The 14,080-nt window shown below is 40.0% G+C and overlaps 1 protein-coding gene across 7 annotated transcripts in view; it reads left to right on the top strand.

The window, feature by feature from the left end:
* ZDHHC14 (zinc finger DHHC-type palmitoyltransferase 14) overlaps window positions 1-14,080 on the top strand; it is a 180,878-nt gene that overhangs the window by 104,967 nt on the left and 61,831 nt on the right. For all 7 annotated transcript variants that reach the window (XR_008444343.1, XR_008444341.1, XR_008444342.1 and 4 more), the window contains exon 3: window positions 2,985-3,143. Coding sequence is in view for 4 of the 7 variants with exons in the window: in XM_054022066.1 (XP_053878041.1) it covers window positions 2,985-3,143 (159 nt within the window). In the remaining 3 variants the exon portion in view is untranslated. The remainder of the gene's footprint in view (window positions 1-2,984; window positions 3,144-14,080) is intronic.

Raw genomic sequence — 14,080 nt, 5'->3', positions numbered from 1 at the left:
TTTAATATGGTGGCTGTTTGGTATAGCTGTAAGCAAATCTCTTTTTTTAAAAAAACATCATGTTATGCTGACCATTACTTAGCAGTCATTGCAGAAAATCACATTCAGCTTTTCAGCCAATGTTTGGAAATGCAATCCTCCAAAATTAAGTGGTAGAATAAATGAATAAGGTATTCTAGAAAGTCCTATGTATTAAAGCCCCACTTAAATGATGTACTTAATTACATGCCTAATTTTGAGCATGCATGTTATCTAGTTAAGTAGTCAGTAGAACTATTAACATGCTTGAATTTAGGTACTTGCTTAAGTATCTTGCTGACTCGGAGCCTAATTAGGGCTGACAAATACAGACTGTTACGTTTTCTTAGTCTATCATTGACACCTAAGGTCAAACTCATCCCTGATTATAACTACATTAAGGTCAATGGAGTTCCACCAAGGATGAATTTGATTTTTTTATGATTAAAGGGTAGTGCTACCATATTTGTGGTAATGTCATTCAAAGTATGGTAAGTGTGCTTAACATTTTTATTGCTACAATTGAGATTAAATGATACAGTATCTTTTTATAACAAAAAAATTACGTGTGTGTGTGTGTGTGTGTATGTATGTATATGTGTGTGTATATATATAAAAAATATCCTGTAAATAATCTCTTTTGGTCTTAAGCATATTACTTTTATTGCTGTGTGGTAAAGCTTTTCATTGTTATTGGTGCTGCAGCCTATGATAAATGATGTATTTGTATAGCAAATTTGTAAAATACTCCCTTTTTAATTTTTAAAAAAATCATATTTAACAAAGACCAAAAAAAAACAACTCCTCACCTTTTTTCGTTTTAAATTGGGGGCTGGAATCACTCATGGTACCTGTAAAGTTCTAAACATCATGCTGTATGCATGAATGTTTTCTTGCTGCCTGCCACAATGTTAGCTTAGCTTAGTTCTAAATAAAAAGGAATCCAAAGATTGTTTCCCTCTTCGTTGATCATGCTAATCATATCATATATATTATATAAACACATGTAGCCTGAGGACTCTGGGTCTGAGACTTGAGTTAGTGTGATTTGTGTGTAGATAGAAAGAAAGTGGAGGTAGACTTGAGCCTGAATTCAAATCCTGGGTTTATGTTGCACTGTAGACATATTCTTAGTATCTCAGGAGCATGTTGCTATAATATTAAATCCAGTAATTATCAGGTGCTGTTCAAGAGGTTTTATCTGTTTTATGAATAGTCTCTTATGCTTGAACTATGACAAATTCAGCTCAATGAGAGCTATCAGTTTTCAAATAAAAAACTTCAAGGTTGTGTGAAGGTTGTAAATATATATGATATCCTTAAGATTCTAACAGGCATTTACTGTTGTAATAATTTTTTAAAAATAAAGCAGGAGATTATAAATTACATTGAAAAAAAATTAGTTTTTAAATCTGAAAATTAACTAACGATACTTGCTCAGTATATTCATAAATCTTTTACCTAAAGATGCAGATATATAGTAACTATCCTTAATATACAATTTCTGTGTTCTTTCAGAAGTGGGTGCTGAAACATAAGCTTGTCAGGATCCTGTTTATATTAGAAATATGTGTAACTGTATTTATTAGATGGATAGCATGTTTGCAACTAATAGTATTATTGTTTCATACTTCAATGTAGACAAGTCATAGACCTTTTTATGCTCATCCAAGTTGTAACTGCAGGCATCATTTGAAGAAAACATGGCTGCACAGGTGGCCCTGACACTGAAACTTAATTAAAAATTCTGTTTATGATGCAAGAGTCAGAAAATAATCTGTTTCACTCTACCATAGCTCTTTTGGTTCTGCTTGGCTGACAGCAAAACTTATATTTTGTCACTAAAGTAATCAGATTTTTTTGTGAATACACAAGGGCAGTTCTTTGAGTAAGAAGGCACCATTTTTACCACATACGTTTCTCAGTATATATCTGCACTTCAGAAGCATTTAAAATACAAAAATTTATCCTTAAAAATTATTAACCTAGCCAGTGCTTTAGCTTCTGGAGTAATAAATGCTCATGTCCTAAATAATCTCAGCTATCACTTTGCCAGATGGCAGGCAGAGACTTCTTTGTAAACAAATTTTAAGCTACAACAGCTGCATTAAAATATCACTACGTGTTGGATTTTAAACTCTCAAAAAGCAAGATGAGTGAAATACTGTCCTGAATGTACTCCATTATACCATGGTATATTTAAGGGTCTCAAGATCATCGCTCATTGTGCTATTTGCCATATATGCCAAATGCTCTAATGATAGGTAGAATGTTGGTGTGTATTGTATACATGTCTAGTTTGGGCATTAAATTCAGCCTGAACACTGCATTTCTTTGTCTTATTAATTAAAGACCTTAAAAATGTTTCTAAACCTCCCTTGTAAAGTAATTACTGCAATTTGCAAGATAGAGCCATTTTGTGAAGTAAAAAAAAATCCTCAAGAGCTCTTGCCCCAGTTGAAAATGACTTTAGTCACCTCTGTTAAATGTGTTAATGGTTAGTCCAGTTCTTAGTGAAGAAATGTGCACATCACAAGAAACTCCATGAAGAGCAAGCATATTTCTGAGGGGCCAGCTAAATGGAGTCTGTGTTTGAAGAGATTTTTGTGTTACTCAGTCTTAGATATCGTACATGAAGTAAATAGTAAAGGTGCTGGCTAGGCTGAAGAGTGTGGGATTTTGTTTTTTGTGGTACAGAAGCTGAGGTGGCTAGATTTTTTTTTTTTAAACAATTAGCTGTGGTTTTCTTTCATTTTTTGTGATGTATTACATTTTGAGTTATTTGCCTAGATATTCAGAATCTGGGAGAGAGAGAAACTATTTTTAGGCATTATAAATCTACAAAAATATATAAAATATATGTAAATCTTAAAGAAATTGGATTTAAAATGACAGTAATGTGCCTATCCCATATCTGGCAAGAGAATTTAAATTATTGATCTAATGTTTAATTATTTCCCTGTTAGATATTGCAAATGGCTCCAGTTCAGGAGGATACCGTCCACCTCCCAGAACAAAAGAAGTAATCATCAATGGACAGACAGTGAAACTAAAATACTGTTTCACTTGCAAGATTTTCCGCCCACCTCGTGCCTCACATTGCAGCCTTTGTGATAACTGTGTAGGTGAGTATAACGAAAACTTACATGTTCAGTCTTTGTAATTTTTTTCATTCAAGTGCTTTTAGAGGGCAGGATAGTCTTCCTATGAATATATATGGTGGTGTGCTTACAGATACCAGACTCAAATGGTTATAAAATCATCCAGAAGGTCACTAGCTAACAAAATTATCCTGCTTCCTACCAGCTAATGTGAGGATTTTGGAGGAGGGTAGATACAGCCTCCTGGAAGTTTCAACCATATAGCAGTTTTGAGGGGGGAAATTAGGGCTCATCTACACTGCTATTTAACTACCATTGTAGCTGCACCAGTGCAAACCTCTAGTTTAAAGACATGATCTCATCTGAAGTAAACTACACCCATGCAATTCACATTGTACCAGTGTAAATTACATCTACACTTGAGGTTTGCCCTGGTAGAGCTAAACTGGAGGCTAAAATCCCATTACAGACAAAGACTAAGGGCTTTTCTGCACTGCAGCACAGTTCTGTAGCTATGTCACTGTAGCACTGTAGTGTAGACACCACAGCGATGGAAGGGGTTTTTCTATCACTATAGGTATCCACCTCGCTGAGTGGCAGTAGCTAGGTCAACTGAAGCATTCTTCCATCGATATAGCTGTGTCTACAATGGGGATTTCAGACCTCTGAGCACCATAGCTGTGTTGATATACATTTTAAGTGTAGACAGGGCATAAGTGAGATTACATTTCACACTGGTATAGTTACACTGATGATGCTGCACCGGTGCATGTCCCTAGTTCAAATGCACTGAAACAATGTAAAAATGACTTGCGTTGAGTGCATCTTACTCTAGTTCAGGGGATCCCAAACTTGGTTCACGGCTTGTTCAGGGTAAGCCCCTGGCGGGCTGCGAGACACTTTGTTTACCTGAGCATCCGCAGGTACGGCCGGTCGCAGCTCCTAGTGGCTGCGGTTTGCCGGTCCCAGCCAATGGGAGCTGCGGGAAGCGGTGGCTGGCCCGTGCCGCTTCCTACAGCTCCCATTGGCCGGGAATGGTGAACCGCGGCCACTGGGAGCTGCGAGCAGCCGTACCTGCGGACGCTCAGGTAAACAAGGTGTCTCGCAGCCCGCCAGGGGCTTACCCTGAACAAGCCACAGACCAAGTTGGGAACCCCTGCTCTAGTTTGAACCTGGGGTAAACTAGAGTGATGCAGGGCACTTCTTACACTGGGCAGTGCAACTACACTAGGGATTTGCATCACTGGTGGGAGAAAAAAAACAGTGTATACAGTGCCTTGGAGTTAACCCCCCATGAAAATGAAGATTGGTGATCCACACCTCCTTTGAAGGCGAATCCCGGTCCTTTCTTTGCCACTCATCAAGAGAGAACCACTGACATTCCACAGCACAAAGGATGCAGCAATTTTTGGGGAGCCCGTGTAGAGTATTGCACTACTTTTTTGCTAGAGAGCCAAGATCTTCAGGGAACTCCCTGCATCTAACTCAACAGGAGTGTGTAGGGATGAAATAGGGTGATCTGCTGCTACAGTTAGTCTGCTTATGTGACAGGTACAAGCATCACAGTGTGCTCAAGCCTTGAGTCTGGAGTAGCTGTCACAGAACAGCTCTGCTGCCTTGGCTAAACTGTAATGAGGGTGAGAAGTTTGTCTTTTCCTGTCGCAATTCCAAAGTAATTGGCTTGTGCTATGCTCTGCAGCCAGGATATGATCTGTAGACAGTTCACATCTTCAAACAGTTCCAGCCTGTCTGCAGACTCAAGAAGACAACACAATATCATTCACACTCAGTTTACGTTTGGAAATTTATCTCTGCTAAGGTAACGGCTAGAAATTTAATTTTGCTTTAGTATCCACAGAAATTTTATGGTTAAGTAGTCACTCAGAGAAAACGTCTTACTTGCCTTTGGCAAGCGAGTGCTATGTCAGGCCCTGATTATATTTTAAAATAGTAAACTGAAATAACATTTGATCCTCTCTTCTGTACATCCTGCCTTTTTTCTGGAGATTGTTCCTTGAAGGGTAAGTAAAGTGATTAAAGTGTGATTATCTACTTTTTATTTTTAACCACTATTCAAACCCGAGTAGTTTTCCAATGTAATTAGAACGCATTTGGGGTTTTATGTGGCTGAGTAACACACTGGTGATCCTGAACCTTGTGCAGTCAAGAAAATAATGTAGAAAGCAGATGTCTCCAGCTCAGAAATGCAATTGCAGCATGTAGCAGTGATCCTTTTCGGTATAAAGCAGTGATTGGCAGAATTATACCTTCATAGTTAGAGAATATCCATATACCTGTCGTGAATTCTAAGCTGTGTGGGGAAAGGTAGCTGTTGGTATTCATATAATGAATAGATGCCTGCAAGCAGTTTCTTTGGTAAATAAATCAATCCATTAGATGTTAGGGTAAAAATTCTATCTACTAATCAGGAAAACTTTTTCTCCTATATTAAAATTGGAATTCTTAATCAAACATAACAATCAATTTTAAGCTAAAATCTGTTTTTATAAAAGCCACCTTTTATTGACCATAGGACAAATAGGAATGTTTCTCTGATTTTTCAAATTAGAATTGAAACATTTTTAGGCAGATGTTACTCATGCAGTGTTTGCAATCTATACATTGTGCTGCTATTTGAGACCCTGACAGTGAAACTGAATTGACCAGGGGGGTTGTTAAATAAGTCAAACAGACTATTTCCACTTTCCAAACTGAGAAACGCGGGGGGGAAATAAGCATAAACAGGGAAATGTTGTGGGTTTTTTTTTTCAGTTTTAAAATAATCTAAAGTGGTGTTTTAACATTATTTTATAATCTGAAAGCATCCTTTTTATTTTAAATGTGGGAAACCTGTCATTTTAAGTAGGGGAGAGATGCAAAGTCTTTGATCAGTAATGAAATAAGTTAATTTAAACAAAGCTGTCTTCCTATAATGTCTGCATTCAAGCAACAGATATAAAACAGCTTTGAATATTTCGTAGAATATAGCTGTGCAAGTGACTCATAATAAATAATTTTATCCAACAAATGTAGCCTCCTCTTTTGCTCATGAAATAGGTGCAAGAGGATTTGATTTTTCTGTAATGTAGACTCCATTTACAATTATTTGGTGACTGTTTTTACAATTAAAAAAAATTCTATGGATTGATTGCAAACAATTTTCTGTATATATTTGCTATTCATTTTTTTGCTATGGAAACTGTCATGATTAGCTGTGATTTTAGTAACATAAGTCACACTGTATTGTTTTTGTTCCCTGTTTGGATGTTGTGATGCTTCCCGGAGGTACACAGAGTTGAGGCACCTTGCTACTACCTGCTGTTAGTGTGAGGAAGCCTTGTCTGTGCCTGCTGACTCCACTGGCCACAGGCAACACAAGCACTCCCCTCTAGACCTACGCAGGCCCTGCTCTCTCGCGCACTGTCTCTCTCCAGGTTAGTGACAGGCACACTCCAACCCCCATACATCACCCTGGTGTGTCTGGTCTCTGTTCCACAGGACATTAACAGATTCAGAAGAAGGACCATACGGGGTCAGAGCAATGGTCCATCTAGCCCAGTAGCCTGTCTTCTGACAGTGTCCAGTGCCAAGTGTTTCAGAGGGAATGAACAGAACAGGGCAATTTCGAGTGATCCATCCCCTGTCATCCAGTCCCAGCTTCTGGCATTTGGAGGTTTAGGGACATCTGGGGCATAGGGTTGTGTCCCTGAGCATCTTGGCTAATAGCTATTAATGGACTTACCCTCCATAAATTTATCTAATTCTTTTTTTAACCTAGTTATATTAGCTGTTTCCAAAAAGCAGTACACACCAGCTTACCAGTTTCTCCTCAGATCATTGGTCTTAAATGTGTTTATAGTGAAATCAAGTAAAAGTTTATTTAATAAAGTACAGAGAGCCAAATGATAGTAAATAGAATTATTGGGGGGAAATGATCACATAAAATGAAATCATAAGACACATTCTAGAACCTAGACTTAATTAACTAGATAATTTCATTTCTGATAGAGCAATGCTCACCCAAAATCCCTCCAGCATTTTGCAGCCAAGCTTGGCTACGATCTTCTCTTCATGAGAGAAGTCATGCCGTCAGCTTGCCTCCTCAATAAAAAATCCTAGGTGTCTGTATGCACCCCCAAATATATCAGAACAATCCATTGTCTTTCATAAGCAGGACACCACCTTGATGGTTGTTTTTTCCTGAGTATATTCCATTTAAGGAGTTTTAGAACAGTTGTACAATTTTAGGGGAAAGTGAAGGAGGGATGAGGTAGGAAAGAGGAGACACAGGCACTGCCATGCATTCTACTTACTGTGCTAAATTATCACAACAGAATTCTTATATGGCCTGATTCAACCACCACTGACATTAATGGAAAAACTCCCATTGACTTTGGAGGAGCTGGATCAGGTCCTTAAAGATTATCAATTTCACATGAAGATGACACCAAAAATACTAATAAATCTAAAAGACTGAAGAATAAATGAAGAATATAAATAAAGCAGATCTTCAGTCCTAAAATAGAAATTGCCAAAGGAAATGCACTTATGCTGCCAATCCTAATTGATTTCGTTTTATGCCGCTTTGATTTCCGACATCTTTATAAACTGCCAGGACCTGAAGAAGAGCTCTGTGTAAGCTGGAAAGCTTACCTCTTTCACCAACAGAAGTTGGTCCAATAACAGATATTACTTCACCCATCTTGTCTCTCTAATATCCTGTGACCAATATGGCTACAACAACCCTGCAAACAGGACTATTTCTGTTACTTTTTTGATTTTGGGAGACGCCAGGAAGAATAAATATTTCCTTTAGAAATACAGAATATCTTCATTTGTGTACCCTTTTCTCGGTAAAAAAAAATTTTTTTTTTTTTTACAAGTTGACCTTTTTGCTAAAAAAACAAACAAAAAAAAGTAGTAATTTTTAAAATTAGAGCTGCGAGAAGTTAGGTTATTTCTTTGTGGACACTGGAATAAAGACTTGAAATGTGATAGTCAAATCAATTTTTTTTTAAAAAAAAAACTCAGTATAGCCACTTGGGAAAACAAAAAAATCTAGTGATACTCACAAATGGAGAAAAAATTATCACTTCTAATTAAGTTTGTGAAAGAATGAAAGTATTAGTGTCTTTTTAACATATAAAGATTTACTTCGTAGAGAATATTAAAGTATAATGGAATGTGATCCAGGACATACAGCTTTTTCAGGTGTCTTAGTGGACCTAATCATTGAGACCTGAGATGAAAAAAGGGGAAGAAATGATTTAGGGGAGAGCAGACGATATAGTCAAAAACTGGAGTGTGCTAGAGTGAAAGTTTTGAGTGATTTTTTTCCTGCTAATAGAATCATAGAAGATTAGGGTTGTAAGAGACCTCAAGAGGTCATCTAGTCTAACCTCCTACTCAAAGTAGGACCAACCCCAACTAAATCATCCTAGCCAGGGCTTTGTCAAGCCGGGCCTTAAAAACCTCTAAGGATGCAGATTCCACCACCTCCCTAGGTAGCCCATTCCAGTGCTTCACCACCCTCCTAGTGAAATAGTGTTTCCGAATATCCAACCTAGACCTCCCCCACTGCAACTTGAGACCATTGTTCCTTGTTCTGTCATCTGCCATCACTGAGAACAGCCTATCTCCATCCACTTTGGAACCCCCCTTCGGGTAGTTGAAGGCTCCTATCAAATCCCCCCTCACTCTTCTCTTCTGCAGACTAAATAATCCCAGTTCCCTCAGCCTCTCCTCAATAGACTTTCCCTTTCTGCTTAAATCATTCCTGCCATAGAAAACTTATCCCAGGCAATTATAAAATTACTTCAGTAGATGAGTTGTTTCTGGGTTGGACCCGATTTCACCAAATCACTCTTTTCAAAGTACAGTGTATAAACATTTCCAACAATTTGCCAGCTGGTAAGGTTCACATGAAATGTTTTTGTTTAAATAGTTTCCCTGGTTATTCACCACTATTCCAGGCGCAGGAAAGAAAAACTGGGAGTGACTTGTTAAAATAGTCACAGCACATAACTGAGTAAAAAAATAAGGGATGGGTATCAGAAATATTTTCTGTAGAAGCCTCTCACCAGGTTCTCCTTCTAGTAGTGGGTGTGTCAGGTTTGCCAGATGGCATCAACTTCCTAAACTGAAAGTACAAGTTATTTAGAACAGGTTGATCAGTAGTAGTAGTATAAAGCTTTTAAAATATTTGTATGCTGTGGCTGTTTGCAAGTTAGAATAATTTGTATAAAGCTTCATGGTCCAGTATAGCTGACATTTGTGGACATCACTTGATATTGTTTCACTATGCATTAATACTCTAACACAGGGGTAGGCAACCTATGGCATACATGACGAAGGCGGCACGCAAGCTGATTTTCAGTGGTACTCACGCTGCCTGGGTCCTGGCCACCGGTCCGGGTGGTCTCTGCATTTTAATTTAATTTTAATTGAAGCTTCTTAAACATTTTAAAAACCTTCTTTACTTTACATACAACAATAGTTTAATTCTATATTATAGACTTATATAAAGAGACCTTCTAAAAACATTAAAATGTATTACTGGCACGCGAAACCTTAAATTAGAGTGAATAAATGAAGATTTGGCATACCACTTCTGATAGGTTGCTGACCCCTGCTCTAACTTCACCTTTAATGGACCATTAGTTGAAAAATGTTTGTTTACGTCATTAACAGAAAAGACAAACGGGACTTACAGTGCTATAGTCTGCAGTGCTATAGTCAGCTATAAATCAATGGTCCCACTTTTCGATTGTATTTGGACTATGCAGAAGAGGTTTTTTTAAAAAAGGGGAGGCTTTGGTTAGCTAACATTATATAATAATTGAGAACTCTCCTCTTCAGGAGCCCAAAAAAATTAGGATATGACTAGCAATGTCCTTATAATGGGCCTTTCAGGGATCTGTCCCCAGGGCCGTCTCCAGGCACCAGACGAGAAAGCACGTGCCTGGAGCGGCACATTGTAAGAGGCAGCATTCCAGCCAGCCCAGCCCTGCAGGGGCATGGACCCCGGTCCGGGGCGGGTAGGAACTAGCGATCCCCGCCACTCATCGTGCCACCAGGCTCCCCGGGACACGCCATTCCCCACCTCCTGCACCGGCCTCTGCCTCCCATATCGCTCTGAGCCCGGCCCGGCCGAGCCGAGCCGCCTTTAAAGGAGCGGCTGAGCCAGCACCTCCGGCAGCCCCTGGGCACCGGAAGGAGGGAGGGTTCTGCAGCGGCCCGGGGGGCAGCGGAGGCAGGGAAGGAGGGTTCTGTGGCGGCCAGCGAGCAGCAGAGGTAGGGAGGGAGAGTTTTGTGGCGGCCCGGTGAGCAGTGGTGGCAGGGATGGTTCTGCGGCGGCGTGGCAGGCACCGGAGGGAGGGAGGGTTCTGCGGCGGCCCGCGGAAGGACGGGCCCTACTGATCCCGGCGTTGTTTGCACTGTGCCGAGCCCCGCTGCAATGCCGGCCCCGCGTGGAGGTTGCAGACCCCAGCCAGCGCTGCCTGTGTCGGCCCCCTCGGAGCTTGCCCAGCCGGGAGAGGCACCCCAAGGCCGGAGGGGGGAGCCCCTCTCGCCCAGCTTCAAGCGGGCTGCAGCGCCTGGCTGCCCACGGGCGGAGGGAGCAGGTGGGTGCTGCCTTTCACCCCCCTGTGAGCCGCCTTGACCGCCCTCCCTGTGCTGCCGTTTTTTTTTTTTGCTTCGGCAGTCCGGCCGCCCTTTTTTTTTTTTTTTTTTTTTTTTTTTTTTTTGCCTGGGGTGAAGCCGGTCCTGTCTGTCCCCATCAGCTGCTACATGGAAAGTACACACACACAAGTCTGCTCCTTTCAACAGGAGTGTTCAATGTCAGTCTAGCAATGGCTGGCTTGCAGCCCTCCAGCCAAGGCTTTCTGATGATTTCTGTCCTTTTTGGAGTTCTAGGTGAATCAATCAATCAATCCAAGATCAGCAAAACAAATAAAACAAAAGGGTGAAAGGGGCAACCTGTAGGCAGTTTCAGTTCAGCCCCTTTTCAGAGGGGCCCAGCCCAGGATGGGCCAGAGTCCACTCCAAAGTTCACTGGATCTCCAGCACAAGTTATAGGATTTGGTCCCTTTCCCCTTTTTTCAGACAGGGTCTCTGTTCCCTTCCTGTGAGGATAGAGGCTCTGCTAGCTACCAGGTATTTTCATGGGAGCTGGGAAGCTCAAGAGCCTGCTCCTTTCCTAGGGCTGCCCACTGAGTGGAGCTTTCTCCTCCATTGCTGGCATGACTTGCAGGTGCTGTGTGGCAGGGCTTCTCCAGCCCAAAGCAGCCCCTTAAGCCCCCTGATTCTGGTGCAGTTTATACACCTCATCACAGGCCCTCTCTACTCTAGTGTCTGAGTGCCTCCCAAGTGAAAATAAAAATCTCAATAGGTTAGTGGTGTAATCTTCCTCAGTTATTTCCCTAAGGCAGTTGGGGCTATGTATGGGTTTTGTTCATTTCCTTCTCTAGCTCCTCTTCAGCTCTTTTTCCTCATCTTCCTTTTTCTATCTTTATCTTTGCTGGTTTTAGTTACAACTGTGCTAGCGTCAAGTTGAAGAAAGTAAGTTTTGCACTTAGTTTTGAGAGCCGAGTCACTGATTACTCTTAATCATGTTTTCGGTTTTCTTAAGGGTTTGCTGTTCAGTCGACCCAGGACTGAGCTCACCAACTCTGCCCTTTTTGGCAGAAAATGAAATGGACAGCTGTTCATTCTGGGCTTCACCTGGGCATCAGCTGCCTTCCTTTTGTATACCCACTAAGGTGTATTGTCTTTTGAGGTATTTCGAAAACCCCAGAAGAAAATGCAAGCTACCAGATGCACAGATGAGTCTGGCTGACTACCTTTTGTTATTATTTTGTTTATGTGGTATCCACTATGGCTAAACACTCTCTAGACATGCAGGGAGGATGGTCCTTGCCTCAAAGAACTTGCAAGCTAGGGAAAGACAGACAAAACAAGGAGTTGGTTAGGGAAGAAGAGCAACAAAAAGGGATTTTTATACAAATTAATAAGATTCACTGTAAGCAACATCAGAAGACTCTCTTTAAGAGAGATTTAAAAGTAAAGAGAATAGTGTTCTTATAGATTAATGAAGGGAGGCCATACTATGTACAGAGGAGACCATGTAGAAGAAAGTACAAAGGTGATTGTGGGAGAGGCTCACAAATATGTGGACAAGGTTAAGAAAGTCGGTGGAGTGAAGGGTGTGTGTGGAAGGTAACAGAAAACTTGATAAGAGAAGATAATTAGGAAGGGATAGAGTATTTTATTGAGCTTTGTGGGTGGTGACCAAATGCTTACATTTCATACAATTGCTGTTGGGGAGACAGTGGAGGGATTAAAAGACAGAAATGAGGTGATCATATTGATAGGCAGTGAGGACCTTAGAAATTGCATTTTGTAAGGAATGAAGGGGAACAAAACCCTTAATTGTTGGTAATGGCTGCCTGTTTCTCTAGACTTCCATTTTCTCCCTCTCACCCCCTGCTTCTCCACCTCCTCATTTGGATTTTGGCTACAGTGCATGTTGTAGTTGGAAGCTGTATTTGGAGATGCATAAATGCATATTTGGACTTGCAATGGGGAGATTTTCAAAGGCACAGGCCTTAGGCACCTAGCTGCTTTTGAACTCCTGCTGACTGCCAATGTGGGCTAGGCTCCTAATTGCCATTTGTGCCTTTGAAAACTTTACCCTTAATGTACTGGCAGATAAAGGGATTTTGGTTATTAATCGGCAGATATTTGTTAGTTGCGGTAGTATGGGAAGTGTGCGATGTAATTATTATATTGTATTTTATATATGTTGACATTTAATTACTATAAAACTACCCAGACCAATGGCGGGATTTTTCCCCAATAAATTAATAAATATTTTTCTTGATAAAATTAAACATCTCCATCTAGGTTTGGTTTTTAAAATATATCATTTGTGCAAAAAGGCATTATTCTGTAAAGTAACTTTCTGCCATTCTCTATTAAAGATGGACCATTTACTTTGTGGACCGTTTACTCCACAAGTGATCTTATTACATTACTTGTGTATGTGGCTAATATCTGTGGGATGGTACCAACTGGCGTCTAAATTGCTCCTAGTTTTAAAATATCTACCAAGCTTCCCCGTTGTTGCTCTTTCTCAATTACTTCTTACAGTAGTCACACAAAACACACTAATATATTCTCAGTACTAGAATCCCATTTTTCACAAAATTACTTTGCTATTTCAGGTCACATCACTTTTTAAGGCTTTGCATAGACTTCTTTAGTCATGCAGAGGGTATCACAGATATTTATCTTTGGCACCTACAAGAAAAATTTTTAATGAATGTTGTTCAGTACCCTGAATGCTTTTGCTGGGGGTGGTTTATAAATGAAATTATTATTTTATATATTCACTCAATCTACTCTAGAGGCCAAAAGGCTGAATTATTTTCTTTTCGTCTGCAGTAAACATACTGAGATGCCCAAACTTGGTGGCTTTAAAGATCCGTTGTCCCCCAAAGATGTTGCAAATCAGTGTCCACATCCAGAAAGATTTAATTAGCAATCACTCTTTGTTTAATTTATTATTGGTTTCTATACTAATTTCATTACAAAAGACTAATAAAGATTTTGTCAAGACAATGATTTTCATACTGGTGTACATTATGTACTTAAGTTTGTATATAGTTCAGTATTTCTTAGGTGAACATTACCAGTTAAGGATCCAGTCTAGTCAGTCTTACTCATGTGAGTAAATATTCTTTATGTGCATAGTCACTCTGAGGTCAATGAGCCTAATCACATGAGGTAAGAATAGCTCACAGGAGTAAGGTATGAAGGATCAGATACAAAGATTGTGATTAAAATAGTCTAAATTATAAAATTTGTGAAATTATTAGACAGGATTTAATCCAGCACTATTGTGTTTATTTTCCTTTGTGTACTTCAACCTCATTAGGATCTTGGAGAAAATAGACAAATTC

This window comes from Malaclemys terrapin, chromosome 3 (assembly GCF_027887155.1).
Source record: "Malaclemys terrapin pileata isolate rMalTer1 chromosome 3, rMalTer1.hap1, whole genome shotgun sequence".
In the NCBI taxonomy this organism is placed as follows: domain Eukaryota; kingdom Metazoa; phylum Chordata; order Testudines; family Emydidae; genus Malaclemys; species Malaclemys terrapin.
The sequence above is the reverse complement of the archived record's forward strand: the minus strand, read 5'-3'. Positions and strand labels throughout refer to the sequence as shown.